The sequence below is a fragment of the Mustelus asterias genome, chromosome 11, assembly GCF_964213995.1.
Source record: "Mustelus asterias chromosome 11, sMusAst1.hap1.1, whole genome shotgun sequence".
NCBI classification, from domain to species: Eukaryota; Metazoa; Chordata; class Chondrichthyes; order Carcharhiniformes; family Triakidae; genus Mustelus; species Mustelus asterias.
Genome location: NC_135811.1, coordinates 47337602 through 47354228, shown reverse-complemented (window position 1 = coordinate 47354228; position 16627 = coordinate 47337602). Strand labels below are relative to the sequence as shown.

General features: G+C 42.1%; 1 protein-coding gene across 6 annotated transcripts in view; it reads left to right on the top strand.

Annotated features, from left to right (window-relative positions):
- The window catches only part of LOC144500511 (poly [ADP-ribose] polymerase tankyrase-2), a 75331-nt gene extending 63918 nt beyond the window's left edge, over positions 1-11413 (top strand). For 2 of the 6 annotated variants that reach the window (XM_078223552.1, XM_078223554.1), the window contains 8 exons: positions 218-300; positions 820-940; positions 1820-1917; positions 2017-2091; positions 2185-2290; positions 7176-7362; positions 8383-8539; positions 9819-11413. In XM_078223552.1, the coding sequence (XP_078079678.1) occupies positions 218-300; positions 820-940; positions 1820-1917; positions 2017-2091; positions 2185-2290; positions 7176-7362; positions 8383-8539; positions 9819-9878 (887 nt within the window). In that variant the 3' untranslated portion in view covers positions 9879-11413. Of the gene's footprint in view, positions 1-217; positions 301-819; positions 941-1819; positions 1918-2016; positions 2105-2184; positions 2291-7175; positions 7363-8382; positions 8540-9818 lie in introns of those variants that run through there. The other 4 variants (XM_078223551.1, XM_078223553.1, XR_013498985.1 and 1 more) reach the window with 3 other exon arrangements.
- The last annotated feature ends 5214 nt before the right edge of the window (positions 11414-16627 follow it).

Sequence of the window (16627 nt, the reverse complement as noted above, 5' to 3'; positions counted from 1 at the left end):
TTCTTGTTTATTTAAGTGCCTGGCCCCTTTAAATCTTTTTGCACTGTTGCACACGCACAGTAATTTAAAGGGAACCTGCACTGGCGCTTCTGTGTTGCTGTTTGGCCACATATCTCAGAGGGAACATGTTCGAATTACAAATGTCGAAGGTCTAATGGAAGTATTTGTTAATGTGTTGCTTCAGTAGTTGTTTTGACATTTTTTTTCTCTTTTACAGTTCCAGGAATAGAAATGACCATTAATCAGTTTTTGAGGAATTTGGGTGTCGAACATCTTTGTGACATATTTGAAAGAGAGCAGGTAGATTATAGCATTGTACATTTTCGCATTCACTTTGTATCAATTTTTTCCCCTTTGTGAATATTTTTGTTGAAGATTGAGGTGGTTTATTTACCCACTTCTTCACATAATAAGTGGGGTAGGTAGGGCATCAGCCCAGTCAAGTACAAATTCTGCCTGCAATAACTTGATCAATGAATCTCAACGTCACATCAACAGTATCGTGGTTTCCCTTTCTATATGTTTGTTGTATGGTACACGTGAGTCAGTTTGTTGATCCTCGGAGAACCTGTTTATGTACACCATGAAACTTATGCAGATAATTTAATTTTGATTTACCAGCTGTAGGTAATGTAACCTTCATCTCATTTGTATTGTCAGTGTTGGCAATGGGACTAACTTTTATACATTCCAACCAGTTTGGTACTTTTTGCAATTGGTTGATTTAGGATTGTTCTTTTGTAAGTTTGCTATAGATTGATAGCTCTAGCTTTTAACACCGCTCACTAATACATGTCTATCATTATCTATTCTTTGCAGATCACATTAGATGTATTGGTTGAAATGGGACATAAAGAGCTCAAAGAAATTGGAATAAATGCTTATGGTCATCGACATAAAATCATCAAAGGAGTTGAGCGACTAATAGCTGGTCAACAAGGTAAAATATTTGTTTATAAAGTATATTTCATGGTAGAACTAATGTTATTAGTACTTTGGCTATTAATGGGATGCAAGCAAGCTGAGATTCTCAAGTATATGTAAATTAGCATACACCTAAATGCCTGTAACACTCCAGAGAACATGATCTTTGACTGTTAATATTCATAAACTTGTAATTAAATATTTGATTTTTAATATACAGAGCTGGCAAATTGTTTAGTCAATTGTGAATTGAAGCATATACAAAAATAAATTGTGTGCAAACTCAAAACTGTCTTTACATCTGTTCCTACTGCTCAATTTTGAGTGTCTTGCTTCATTTTTGCATTTGATCTACATATGATTAAAAATATAACAAAGATGAAATGTGTACAGAGAATTCAAAACACTCAGTGCCATCTGATAACCTTTCTCTCCACCCTTGCATAATCGGGTTCACTGTCATCTTATAAGTAGTACATACATTGTTATAGATACATTGCAGTTTAGCTACCTGTATTCTATTACAGATACTGAAACAAAGTTTACCGTTGTCTAACCATGATGATCATCAATTTTTATAGAAAAAATTGAATTATCCAATAATTTAAGCATCTAGTGTGCTTATGATGCTTAATGTACAATCATCAAAGCAATAGAAACTGTTGACAGTGCTATCAAGTGGTGGGACATACTCAACAATAACCTGTTCACCAATGTTCAGTTCTGGTTCCACCTGGACCGATCAGCTCCAGACCTCGTTAATTTTAAGATAAATTGTATTACGTAGCATTGAATTAAGAGGGAGAGACCATAATGTTAGAAGAAATGTGGTTTGGAGGCAAAAGTCAAGTGCAAAAAATATCAAAAGTAATTGATTCCTTTTTTTATAAAACAGGCATCAACCCATACCTAACTTTAAACACTTCCAGCAGTGGTACCATTCTGATTGACTTGTTACCAGAGGATAAGGAATTCCAATCTGTTGAGGAAGAGGTGATCATGCATTTTTTTGTGATACTTAATATATGCAATGTATTTTAGTTACAATGCCTTCCCTGATTATATTTTTAATCATATATGAACCATTTACAGATGCAGAGTACAGTAAGAGAGCACCGGGATGGTGGCCACGCTGGAGGAGTCTTTAATAAATACAATTTTTTGAAGGTACAGCATTCATGTATGTACTTTTTTCTCTGCTTTTGGTTTTTAGCATAACTGTTAAATTGGAATTGGTAACTCACCAGAAAATGATTTCAGATTCAAAGGGTATGTAATAAAAGACTCTGGGAGAGATATACACACCGAAGGAAAGAAGTATCGGAAGAGAATCACAACCATTCAAATGAAAGAATGCTGTTTCACGGTAAGCAACAAGTACTGGAGCCCCATGACTTGGAGTGAGAATTATGATCGTCTTGCCCCCCTGTAGTCTTCCTTTGGAAAACAATTTCTGGTTCCCCAAGCAAAACATTTTCTCTTCCCCACAAGAAAGTAAAAATCATCATTTAAATGTGTAAATTTGTGGGACCTTATCTGTCTCATGCTGTCACGTGATCCTCATTCAAATCACTCTTCTAAAAGCAATTCTACTGCTGTTCTATAGAATTTAAATGAATATTTGATATCACAAAAGCAAATTATAGGTGCTAGAAATCTGAAATAGAATCCTCGAGTTGGTCAGGCAGAATATGTGGCGAGGGAAATCAAGTTGATGTTTCAGGCTGGTGACATGTTTTTTTCTCCATAGATGCTGCCTGACCTGCTGAGTATTTTCTGAAATATTTGGCATTACTGCTTTAAAATGCTTCAAATCGTGTCAGTAAGCATATCCAGTTTACATGTCCTTGTAATTTTAGTAAATGTAACTTTCTTTTTGCATCTCGAAAAATTGTATCTGTATTCAAACTTAAGAAAATTCTGTATTCCAAAGTCACATTTTCAGTATATGCCTGTATTGAATTAGTGTTGTTGCTTGCTGCAGCTCATAGTCTGGGTTCTTTGATACCCAGAACTACAGAAATGCACATGACCCTCAAAGCAACTTATGCTTTGATAGTTTTTCTGTCAGATGATTGCTGGCAGCAATTGGATTGTCCCAAGTGATTTGTAAACAACTTGTCATCGGTACTTAAATCTGAAATGTGACCTAGAAAAAAAGTTCGCACAAATCTTTTCACATTTGCACAAGTATTGCAGTCTCAACAAATGATTGAATATAAAAAATAATCACCATAGCTCTCACAGAATCACAGTCTGCATCACCTCCCATTCAGTAGAAGGCATAAGATTTTCTACAGCTGACAACAGCACCAACCTAATTTATGTAGTACTTTTAACATAATGAAACATTCAACGGTGCTTTACAGGAGCCTGTATGACATCAAGCCACAGGACATATAGGCTAAATGACCGAAAACATGGTCAAAGTTTAGTTTTAAGGAGCCTCCTAAAGGAGGAAAGCAATGTAAAATGGCAGGGAGGATATTCCAGAGCTTGGAGCTGATGCACCAATGGTGAAGCAGTGAAGATTGGGGATGCACAAGAACCAGAATTAGAGGAGCACAGGAACGTGCAGAGTTGTGTGAAAGGATTACAGAGATAGGGGTGAGACCATGGAAGCGTTTACAGATAAGGATGAAAATGTTAAAATCAAGATATTACTTGACTGGGAGCCATTGTAGGTCAGTAAGCACAGGAGTGATAGGGGAACAGGATTTTCAGCGAGTTAGGTCATGCACAGCAGAGTTTTGAGTGACCAAGTGTATGGAGGATAGAATGTGGGAGATCAGCATGGATTGCATTGTATGGGGTTGATGCCTGTAATAGACAAGCCTCGAGGCAATGAAGGCATGAATAATGAGGGTTTCAGCAGCAGATGAACTGAGACAAGAGTGACGTTGGGTGATGTTATGGAGGTGGAAATAGGTAATATGTGAATAGGTCAGAAGTTCATCTTGGCATAAAATGTGACATTGTGGTTGCAAACAGATTGGTTTAATTTCAGACTCTTGCCAGGTTGAGTCAGTAGTTGGGGAACAGAGTCTGGAGCAGGAACCAAAACAATGGTTTCAATCTTCCCAATATTTAATTGGATAAATTTTCACATCCAGTGCTAAATGTTGGATAAGCAGCTTGATAATTTAGCAATAGTGGAGGGATTTAAAGGTGCAATGGTGAGGCAGAGCTGACTGTCATTGGTTTATATCTGAAAATTGATGCTGCGTATTCAAATTATTTCATTGAGCAGAGCATGTAGTTAAGAAATGGGAGACCAAGGATCCTTGGGAGACACCAGTGTGGGAGCAGGAAGGGAAGCTATGGCAAGTGATTCTTTGGTGAGTGTTAGAATAGAACTACATTATGGTAGTCCCTCCCAGCTGAATTACAGTGGAGTGGTATTCAAGGAGATGCTCTGGTCAACTATATCAAAGACTGCAGACAGGTCTGGAAGGGTGAGGAGGAAGAGTTTGTCTTTATCCCAGTCTCACAGGCTACAATTTGTGACTTTTGTAGGAGCTGTTGCTGTATTTGGCAAGGGTAGAAACCTGATGAGGGATTCAAGCTTGTTCCAGGAGTAACATAACATGGATTGACAGTCCACCGTATAAAAATAGTCTAAGAAAATGCTGACCCTTAATTCTTACTCTTCCTCTGAATTTCTTTTTGGTTTTGCTTGGCTTAAATCTGAGGTCCCCTCTCTAAGGCACTCCAGATTGGATCTTGTGATAGTTTGCAGTAACGCAGTGTTGCTCCTTGACTTAGTGGTCAGAAGGTCATGGGTTCAAGCCCCAGAGACTTGACCACACCATTTGGCTGACACTTCATTGAGGTACTGAGGGATTGATAAACTGTTCGGATGCTGGCCAGGATTCTCCAAAAAAAAAATTCTGAGTCCCCAATGCGCATGAAAATGAGAGTAAATTTCGCTAATTATTTTAGCGTGATTTCCAGGGGGCTGGGCTGGCACTGCCCAGGGGCACCCCCCTCTTACCCCCGACCTCTTGGGGAGGCCTCAATGGCCTTTGTTCTCTCCAGCGGGGTCGGGCCGTTAGTGGGGAGCAGGAGTAAACCCCTCTGGAGTCAATCACTCCCGGGGGCAGGGCAAGCACGGTAGCGCACTGGTTAGCACAGTGGTTAGCACTGCTGCTTCACAGCTCCAGGGACTCGGGTTCAGTTCCCGGCTTGGGTCAATGTCCGTGTGGAGTTTGCACGTTCTCCTCGTGTCTGCGCGGGTTTCCTCCGGGTGCTCCGGTTTCCTCCCACAGTCCAAAGATGTGCGGGTTAGGTTGATTGGCCATGCTCAATTGCCCCTTAGTGTCACGCGATGCATAGCTTGGAGGAATTAGCAGGTAAATCTGTAGGGGTACGGGGATAGGGCCTGGGTGGGATTGTGGTCGGTGCAGACTCGATGGGCCGAATGGCCTCTTTCTGCACTGTAGGGTTTCTATGATTCTAAGGGAAGAGACTTCTCCGGGCCTGCTAATGAAATGGAAATCGCGATTTCTATACTGTAATCAGCTCCGTGCCGGTTACGCTGGAAATCTTAGCCGCGGAGGCCATGTCGCCCAGCGTGAAGCCTGTGAAACGCTGATGTCTCCCGGCCCACTGCGCTGCTCGAGCAATGCAGTGGGCTGGAAGAATCGCCCCCGCTGTCTTTTGGATGAGACATTAGGCTGAGGCCTTGTCTGCCCTTTCAAGTCGTCTTAAAATATCCCAGTGTACTATTCAAAGAAATGTAGGAGACTTCTTCCAATAACCTGGCCAAATCCCTCAATGCATAAAATGATAATTTGTTCACTTTTATGTCATTGCAGTTTGTGTGGCCTTGCTATGTATAAATTGGCTGCCTTGTTTCCAAACTACAGCAGTGACTACATGTCAAAACTACATTTAACAATTACGCACTTTGAAATGTTTCTTTTAAAGGGTCATGAACAGCTTTGTACAAATTATAAAAGTGTACTGTGTTTTGGTCATTGATGTCTAACCTATCACTTCTAGGAAATGTTGTGGTAGTTACTATCAAGTTCTCTAGACTGGCTTCTTGGATTTATTGACAGCCTTCTCGGATCATGGTAACCCAAGACCTCTTTGGGCCTTGCATACAAGTCAGCCGTATCAAAGGACTACAATGGTGGCTGGTGATACATGCCTTCTATGAATTCCTTCCTTGTTCTCTAAGCATTTCTGGGGGCTTCTTTGGGTGGGAGGGGGTGGAGTTGGGGGGGAAACCTGTCTCAGACTCCCTTGTATTCTTGACTGCAGCAACAGGTGAATAACCTTTTCTTTCCCCTTTTATTTGCTCAGTAAACATCTGTGTTTGCATTTTCCCTAGCAATTCATCTCTTTTACTGCCTCACTGATGATTTAAGAGGAGTAGTGCTTCTCACTTTTCATTGCTTTGCCCACAGTAAACTTAAAATAGCCTACAAGATGAAAGCAGCAAAATGATGTGCAATTCAGTGGGCTTCCACTCTTTGTTTACCCAGAGTTAGTACATGACCTGCAGTTCTGTGCACTAAATGTTATCTCTAGACTTGACTATAATGTGGTAAAATTTACACTATTTTTTGGTAAAGTTAACTTTTGGTACTTGTGTAACTGTGCATATGTAGTAGCTTAGTTACCACAGTTGCTGTTATATAATGTATTGTTTCCATTCTTTTCCTCTTAACTCTGATTATAGCAGTGGTTCCCAACCTTTTATATGTCATGGCACACCTCTGTACTGTAAAAAATTTTGAATCACACCTCCTATTTTGTCTGTCTGCTTCCCTTATTGAGAACTTTACTTTTAACCTCTCCCTGTCTCTTCTCCCAGAGTTTTTGTGCCCCTTTTGAATTTTTGCTTTTTGTGCGGGCACATGGGACCTTTGTCTTCAGCTCCAAGCCGTTGCGCATGGACCTGATCAACATAAAAAATCTAAGCCATGCACGTGCAGCTTTTTCCCAGCCGGCGTGTGCATGTGAGGCCCAAGATTGGTTATGTCATGGAGATCCTGAGTACACAGCTTAAGACAAAAGTTAGTTTTGGTTTAATTACGTGAATTTTGATCTTTTTCGCGGCATACTTTGGGGGTTTTCGCGGCACACTGGTTGGGAAGCACTGGATTACAGTACTACACCACAGATTGCACATGGTTTTGGAAGATAGCCATGAGAAGAAGATGCATGGTATAATTGTCTCACTGGGGAAGTTGTTAATAGTTTCGGGTCTGTATTTTAAATGTAACTTTTGTCCTCTGTAGGTTCCCCCTTTGTAAATGCTATAATTCACAAGGGCTTTGATGAAAGGCACGCTTACATTGGAGGAATGTTTGGAGCTGGCATATATTTTGCTGAAAATTCATCTAAAAGTAACCAGTATGTTTATGGAATAGGTGGTGGTACTGGCTGTCCAATACATAAAGATAGGTCCTGTTATGTTTGTCAGAGGTAAGATCCAATATCTCTGCTTGCCCTTTTCCCTTTAAATAGAAGGATCTTTGTCATTTTGTGTGAATTTATTAGTTTGTATTACACATCTTCAGTGTACTACTGAATGTTTTATCAGTTACTAGGGTGATTTAAATTTGAAAATGAACTTTATTGAGCAGTTTATAATACTGTTTAATTTTAGTATCCAGATTCCATTGATGATGTGAACATTTTTGCCATTTAATTACAGATCATATTAAGCAAGACTTGATTTGTAACTAGTATATTTTCAAGCCCCACTTGTAAATAAAGGTAAATGTTGACAAATGACAGTGACACAAAAGACACTGTACCGGTGTTGGAATGGGGGTTGCATTCGTATTCAACCGAGATTTTAAACAGTGGCCCTGTCTGACGATTTGGAATATAAAAGATCCCGAAGGCACTAATTCAAAGTAGAGCAGGGGAGTTATTCCTATTGCCCTTGTCGATATTTATTCGTCTATCAGCATCTTAACAAAAGATTATCATCTTGCTGTTTGTGAGAGCTTGCTGTGCACAAATTGGCTGCTGAGTTTCTTTCATTGCAACAATGCTTCAAAGGTACTTCATTTTAGGATGTCCTGTGGTTGTGAAAGATGCTACATAAAGGCAAGTCTTTTAACTTGATCATGGGGGCAAAGTGGTTTCACCAATTTCTCAACTGTGGAATGATAAATACATTGGCTTGGGATGCAAATACTTTTTCCCCAAAATCAAACTTTGCAGTGCAACATTTGAAATGTTATCCCATTAGGTGAATAACTCATATCCATTAAAAGTCATGAGTATGATGCATGACCTTCTTCTGGTCGTCCTCATTCCAGTTATCTACTTTTTATCTGGATTGCACAAGCATTCAATAATAGTAAAATAGACAGTTCCATTAAATTTATTTCTTTGTGCAGTAAATACACAATCAAATCTCCATGGAAATGATTTCCATCTATATAATGGCTACTTATAATTGATTTTGTTTTATTCTCCTTGTATTACCAGGCAGATGGTATTCTGCCGTGTGACACTAGGCAAATCATTTTTGCAGTTCAGTGCAATGAAAATGGCTCATGCTCCTCCTGGTCATCATTCTGTTACTGGCCGACCCAGCGTAAATGGATTAGCATTGGCGGAATATGTCATTTATAGAGGTGAACAGGTGTGTTTAAGAAATATGTTTGTATTTTTATGATGTGTATGTCTCTAGCCAATATCACAGAAATCAAGTTAGATTTATTTTACTTAGTTCATTTGGGAATGGGGCAAAGGAAACTTAGCTTGATTTGAACATGTGCATCATTATGAAGCAAGCGCAAATCATAGAAATCACAGAAGCCCTATAGTGCAGAAGGAGGCCATTTGGCCCTTTGAGTCTATGCCGACAACAATCCCACCCAGGCCCTTTCCCCATATATTTACTCTGCCACTCCCTCTAACCTAAGCATCCCCGGACACTAAGGGTTAATTTAGCATGGCCAATTAACCTAACCTGCACATCTTTGGACTGTGGGAGGAAACCGGAGCACCCGGAGGAAACCCACGCAGACACGGGGAAAATGCGCAAACTCCACACAGACAGTGAGCTGAGCCGGGAATTAAACCCAGGTCCTTGGTGCTGTGAGGCAGCAGTGCTAACCACTATGCCGCCCTTTATGTACATTGACAAATGAAATGCAACTGGAAAACAATTCTTAATGGAGGACATCACAACTCTAGCTCTAATCCTATGAGAGAGTCTTACTCCAATTTGTTTAATTCATAGAAACCCTACAGTGCAGAAGGAGGCCATTCAGCCCATCGAGTCTGCGCCGACCACAATCCCACCCAGGCCCTACCCCCACATATTTTACACACTAATCCCTCTAACCTACGCATCCCAGGACTCTAAGGGGCAATTTTTAACCTGGCCAATCAACCTAACCCGCACATCTTTGGACTGTGGGAGGAAACCGGAGCACCCGGAGGAAACCCACGCAGACACGAGGAGAATGTGCAAACTCCACACAGACAGTGGACACAGTCATCTGAGACTTTGTTTTTATTGTATGCATTTGTCTGTGAAGCCAAAACTGCTACACAACAGTGCACCCTAAAGAAAACTGAGCTTATATAAGTTTGTCCAATAAAATTAAACTTTGATTTTTTGTTCGGATTAATGCTATCTCTAATCTTACTGAATGTATATTGTATTAAAAAGTGCATCTTTATTTATGATAGTTTATGATTTCATTGTGAGATCCATATACTTGTTTCCCCACTCCTGGCAGCCTTTTGAGTTCTGGTTTGTGTGTATTTAGAATTGCTGGATTCAGTTCTTGCATGTGTTTGATCCGAGTACCTATTTCAAAAGGAAATAAGGATTTTAAGTTTATTTAATAATTCAGCTAAAGCTTTTTGCATATACCCTGATTTCAGCTTTGTTTTTTTTTCTCTACCAGGCTTACCCAGAATATTTGATAACTTATCAGATTGTGAAGCCAGAGAACTCGACGGATTGATACAGAAATGTGAGCATGACAAGATTTGGTTCTCATACAGGAAACCCAACAACAGATCCAAGACACTCCTCGCTTTCCATCTACATCTAACATGTTTTGTAGATGAAAATGTTACATCATTGTTCTTTTTTAAATTGTGTAATCCACATCGCTTAAATACAGTCCAAAATAATTAACTTCAGGAACTTGTCTTCCCATATTTCAGCACTTTAGTAGAAACCATTCCAGAAAAAAAAATCAGTATTTTCTGTTAGTAAACCGATCTGACTGAGGAGTTGAAATAATTGTATTGATGCAGCTGAATACTGATTTCGTTTTGTCAAGATATGTCATGGTAAAGTACAATCTCTGTAGAATCTTGCAAAGGTTAAGTGCTGCTTCACATAAACATAGTAAGAAGTTTAACAACACCAGGTTAAAGTCCAACAGGTTTATTTGGTAGCAAAAGCCACACAAGCTTTCGGAGCTCTAAGCCCCTTCTTCAGACCTGAAGAAGGGGCTTAGAGCTCCGAAAGCTTGTGTGGCTTTTGCTACCAAATAAACTTGTTGGACTTTAACCTGGTGTTGTTAAACTTCTTACTGTGTTTACCCCAGTCCAACGCCGGCATCTCCACATCATCACATAAACATACCATGACATGTTATCATTGTAAAACAGTTGTAAATATGAGTTTTGTACTGGCTCAGTAACTTATTTACACTTGCGCAAATGTATTGTTCTCAGAATGCAATGGCACTACAGTCTTGATCGACTGAAGGTATAACCATGCCAGAAAACAAAGTTTTATGTCTAGCCTTTCTAAAACAAAACCAAAACAAAACCAAAAAAAAACCTGCTGTGCAAGGGCTACTATGAAGTTGCCATATTAATGAGTCTTCATACCATTCAGAAGATACGTGAAGTTGGCTACTCATATTCAATGATGCATGGTGAAGTAAAGACCCATGATAAATTCTTGTATATACTGTATGTAGCTTTGACTTGCTGTTTTAATCGCATGAAAGAAGTCTTTTTCCATTGTGTATATTGACAAGTCTCCAGCACTTTGACAAGGACTTGTAACTTGCATTGTTTATTAAATATTTTAAATATTGTTTTACAGGAGTATAATAAGTGGAACCTATTCATTAAAATGTTTTTCACTTAAAAAGGTTACTGTGTTTATAAGGGGCAGATTTTGCATCCAGCAGCGAAGCAAGGGTGCTTGCTGCTGACCATGAAATCTTGCTGAGAAGATGTTTCAGCTCAAGTCCCTTGCAGTGATACTGTAACACATGGACACAGTTCTGCGCATGATTTTTTATAAAAAATATCCACAAAAATTTAAGAGGAAAAAAACCGTCAGCATTTAATGAGGAAATTATGCCAAGATTGGGTACCTTGATCCCCAGAAGCACCGCATTTCTAGCTGAGCTTCTGCTTTGTCATATTCCCTATTCTGTTTTCCTTAAACATTTTTTTTTAGATGTAAATGCTTGTTAGAAATAGCTCAAATTTCATTCCCTTTGTTTATGATATAATAAATTCACTTACCAAAAAAGATACTTTTTAAGTATCATTGGCTGTTTACCTGTGTCATGTCACATTACCACACCTGCTGAGTGCATGTTTTAAAGTAAAGGCTACTGGAGGGGAAGGAAAGTTTTGGATAGCACTTACTTTCAAACATACCATGCCACCTTTAATGGGAAGTATTTTCTTTAATCATATTTGGGCCACCTTAATGATGGAAGAAAATGCATTGAGAAAAATCTGGCCGTTGCAGAAGGAAAGCACTTGACAACGCAGAATTTCACTTCTTAAAGTAGCATTTTAGCCACAAGCTTTATAATAGAATCATAGAATCTACAGTGCAGAAGGAGGCCATTTGACCCATCGCGCCTGAATCGACAACAATCCCACCCAGCTCCCGTTCCCCTAATCTCAAGTTTATAGTAAGCAAACTGCAGATAGTGGTACATTGTAGCTACAAATTTCTCCACAAAATGCCCTCCAATGACCGGGGTTAATTCATGTTCACACTTCACTTTGCATTGCAAAACTTCAGCTCAACGTTCTGCTATTGTTCCACAGGAACAGGCTGAGGGTAAGGGAGCTTGTTTGTGCACTAATTTATTTAATTATTTTTCAGTTAAATTTGTGAAAAAAATTGGAGGTTTTTTTTTTCAAAACAGGAAATAGGCCCAGCAGCAGCCTGGGAAGGTTTTGGAGGGTTTAAAAGTAGGCCGCTCCTTTGAGCGGGCAGCGGAGTGAGCAGGGGACAGAGTGAGAGCTGAAGGGCTTTGGCTCACAGGGCTTCGGCGAAGGCGAGGAAGGTTGTTTGTTTTTCTTCTGTTACACCCCCTTTTTTGTTTTATCTCCCAAAAACTAAAAAGGACATGGCTGGTATGAGTGGGAGGCCAGTATACTGCATTCGGTGTGGGATGTGGGAGTTCCTGGAGACAACTTGCCTCCCGGAAGTCCATATCTGTGCCAGATGTGTGGAACTGCAACTCCTGAAGGATCGTGTAAGGGAGCTGGAGCTGAGGCTCGATGAACTCAGTTTAGTTAGGGAAAATGAGAGATTAATAGATAAAAGTTATAGTCAGGTAGTGACACCAGGGTCTCGGAAGGAAGACACGTGGGTCACAGTTAGGAGGGGTAATAGTCAGAAGGGTGATGTGCCAGAAAGTACCCCAGTGGCAGTCTCCCATAAAAGAAAGGGATGGGCAACAGATGGGAGAAGGGAAGGGAGTGAGCAGTCTGTGGAGGGATCCCCTGTAGTTGTCCCCCTCCAAAATAGGTATATTGTTTTGGATTCTGTGGGGGGGGGGGGGATGACCCTCCAGGGGTAAGCCACGAGGACCAGATCGCCTCCACGGAGACAGGCTCAGGGGTCCGGAAGGGAACGAAGGGGTTTAGGAGAGCGATAGTTGTGGGGGACGCAATGGTTAGAGGCACGGACAGGCAGTTCTGTGGGAGTGAACGAGAATCCAGGATGGTAGTCTGCCTCCCTGGTGCCGGGGTACTGGATGTCTCCGAGAGGGTAGGAAGCATATTTTAAAAGGAAGGTAGTCAAACGGATGTGATTGTACACATTGGTGAAAATGATGTAGGTAGGAAGAGCAGGGGGGTCATACGAGAGAAATTCAGGGAGTTGGGTGCTAGGCTAAAAAGTAAGACCTCCAGGGTAGCAATCTCTGGACTGCTCCCGGTGTCAAGTGCAAGTGAGGCTCGGAACAGGGAGATTCTACAGTTGAACGCGTGGCTAAAGGACTGGTGCAAGAGGGAGGGTTTTAAATTCATAGATAACTGGGAAATCTTCAAGTCAGGATGGCAACTGTACAGAAAGGATGGGTTACACCTCAACTGGAAGGGAGCAAATATCCTGGCTGGGAGTTTTGCTAGAGTGTTTCGGCAGGATTTAAACTAGTGTGGCGGGGGGGTGGGGAACAAAACAGGAGGTCAGTAAATACTGAGGCTGGGGTTGAGCTGGGGGCCAGGGCAAGGCTAGCTAAGAAGAGGAGCACTCTGGAGGAGGAGGACCTGACTGGGTCTGGAGTGCATCTGCTTCAATGCGAGGAGCGTAACGGGTAAAACAGACGAACTTAGGGCCTTAATGCTTATGCGGAATTTGGATGTGGTTGCGGTGACGGAAACTTGGTTAAAAGAAGGACAGGACTGGCAGCTGAATATTCCGGGGTATAAGTGTTTTAGGCGAGACAGAGGAGGGGCTAAAAAAGGTGGGGGAGTAGCGATATTAGTTAAGGAGCATATTACCGCGGTGCAGAGGGTAGACAACTTAGAGGGGTCATGTACTGAGTCGCTGTGGGTGGAACTCAGAAACAGGAAGGGTGCAGTCACTATGCTGGGGGTGTACTACAGACCACCCAACAGCCCACGGGAAGTGGAGGAAAGGATATGTCAGGAGATTCTGGATAGGTGCAGAAAAAATAGGGTTGTTGTAGTGGGGGACTTTAATTTCCCTGGCACAGACTGGAAAGTGCTTAGAGCTGGGGGTCCGGACGGGGAGGAATTTGTAAAATGCATACTGGAAGGTTCTTTGAAACAGTATGTAGATAACCCGACTAGAGAGGGGGCTATACTGGACCTAGTTCTGGGAAATGAGCCCGGTCAGGTCGTCAAAGTTTCGGTAGGGGAACATGTGGCAAATAGTGACCACAACTCTGTTAACTTTAGGATAGTAATGGACAAGGATGAGTGCTGTCCTACGGGCAGGGTGCTAAATTGGGGGAAGGCTGACTATAGCCGGATTAGGCAGGAATTGGTGGATGTTGATTGGGAGAGGATGTTAGAGGGTAAGTCCGCGTCTGGCATGTGGGAGTCTTTTAAGGAACTATTGATAAGGCTGCAGGATAGGCATGTGCGTGTAAAAAGGAAAGATAGGAAAGGTAGGATTCGAGATCCGTGGATAACCAGGGAAATTGAGGATCTGATTAAAATGAAAAGGGAGGCGTACGTTAAGTCCAGGCAACAGAAAACAGATGGAGCTCTGGAGGAATACAGAGAGAGTAGGAAAGAACTCAAACGGGGAGTTAGAAGGGCAAAAAGAGGTCACGAGATGTTCTTGGCAGGCAGGATTAAGGAGAATCCTAAGGCATTCTATTCATACGTTAGGAACAAAAGAGTTGTCAGGGAGAAAATCGGACCTCAGGGACAAAGGAGGGGAATTATGCTTAGAACCCAAGGGAATAGGGGAGATCCTAAATGAATACTTTGCATCGGTATTCACGAAGGAGAGGGGCGTGTTAACCGGGAGTGTCTCGGAGGGAGGTGTTGACCCGTTAGAGAAAATCTCCATTACAAGAGAGGAAGTGTTAGGTTTTTTAGGGAACATTAAAACTGACAAAGCCCCAGGGCCTGATGGCATCTATCCTCGACTGCTCAGGGAGACGAGAGATGAAATTGCTGGGCCTCTGATGGAAATCTTTGTCGCTTCTTTGGACACGGGTGAGGTCCCTGAGGATTGGAGGATAGCGAATGTGGTCCTGTTGTTGAAGAAGGGTAGCAGAGATAACCCAGGAAATTATAGGCCGGTGAGCTTGACGTCCGTGGTAGGGAAGTTGTTGGAGAGGATTCTTAGAGACAGGATGTATGTGCATTTAGAACGGAACAATCTCATTAGTGACAGACAGCATGGTTTTGTAAGAGGGAGGTCGTGCCTTACAAATTTGGTGGAGTTTTTTGAGGAAGTGACAAAAACGGTTGATGAAGGAAGGGCCGTGGATGTCGTCTATATGGATTTCAGTAAGGCATTTGACAAAGTCCCACATGGCAGGTTGGTTAAGAAGGTTAAGGCTCATGGGATACAAGGAGAAGTGGCTAGATGAGTGGAGAACTGGCTTGGCCATAGGAGACAGAGGGTAGTGGTCGAAGAGTCTTTTTCCGGCTGGAGGTCTGTGACCAGTGGTGTTCCGCAGGGCTCTGTACTGGGACCTCTGCTATTTGTGATATATATAAATGATTTGGAAGAAGGTGTAACTGGTGTAATCAGCAAGTTTGCGGATGACACGAAGATGGCTGGACTTGCGGATAGCGAAGAGCATTGTCGGGCAATACAGCAGGATATAAATAGGCTGGAAAATTGGGCAGAGAGGTGGCAGATGGAGTTTAATCCGGATAAATGCGAAGTGATGCATTTTGGAAGAAATAATGTAGGGAGGAGTTATACAATAAATGGCAGAGTCATCAGGAGTATAGAAACACAGAGGGACCTAGGTGTGCAAGTCCACAAATCCTTGAAGGTGGCAACACAGGTGGAGAAGGTGGTGAAGAAGGCATATGGTATGCTTGCCTTTATAGGACGGGGTATAGAGTATAAAAGCTGGAGTCTGATGATGCAGCTGTATAGAACGCTGGTTAGGCCACATTTGGAGTACTGCGTCCAGTTCTGGTCGCCGCACTACCAGAAGGACGTGGAGGCATTGGAGAGAGTGCAGAGAAGGTTTACCAGGATGTTGCCTGGTATGGAGGGTTTTAGCTATGAGGAGAGATTGGGTAGACTGGGGTTGTTCTCCTTGGAAAGACGGAGAATGAGGGGAGATCTAATAGAGGTGTACAAGATTATGAAGGGTATAGATAGGGTGAACAGTGGGAAGCTTTTTCCCAGGTCGGAGGTGACGATCACGAGGGGTCACGGGCTCAAGCTGAGAGGGGCGAAGTATAACTCAGATATCAGAGGGACGTTTTTTACACAGAGGGTGGTGGGGGCCTGGAATGCGCTGCCAAGTAGGGTGGTGGAGGCAGGCACGCTGACATCGTTTAAGACTTACCTGGATAGTCACATGAGCAGCCTGGGAATGGAGGGGTACAAACGATTGGTCTAGTTGGACCAAGGAGCGGCACAGGCTTGGAGGGCCGAAGGGCCTGTTTCCTGTGCTGTACTGTTCTTTGTTCTTTGTTTGTTCTTTATTGAAGGGTAGAATTCTTTAAACTCCTTCACCTCTCGTGAACCCCACATATTTACCCTGCTAATCCCCCTGTCACTAAGGGGCAATTTATCATGACCAATCAACCTAACCCACACATCTTTGGATTGTGGGAGGAAACCGGAGCACCTGGAGGAAACCCACACAGACACGGGGAGAATGTGCAAACTGCATACAGACAGTCACCCGAGGTCAGAATTGAACCCGGCTCCCTGGCATTGTGAGGCAGCAGTGCTTTTTTAGGAAAAAGGGATGTCGCATATACAACTGGTTCTGGGGGAGGTACAAGCTGGACCATTTGTGCCTCAGTAGGGCTGGAA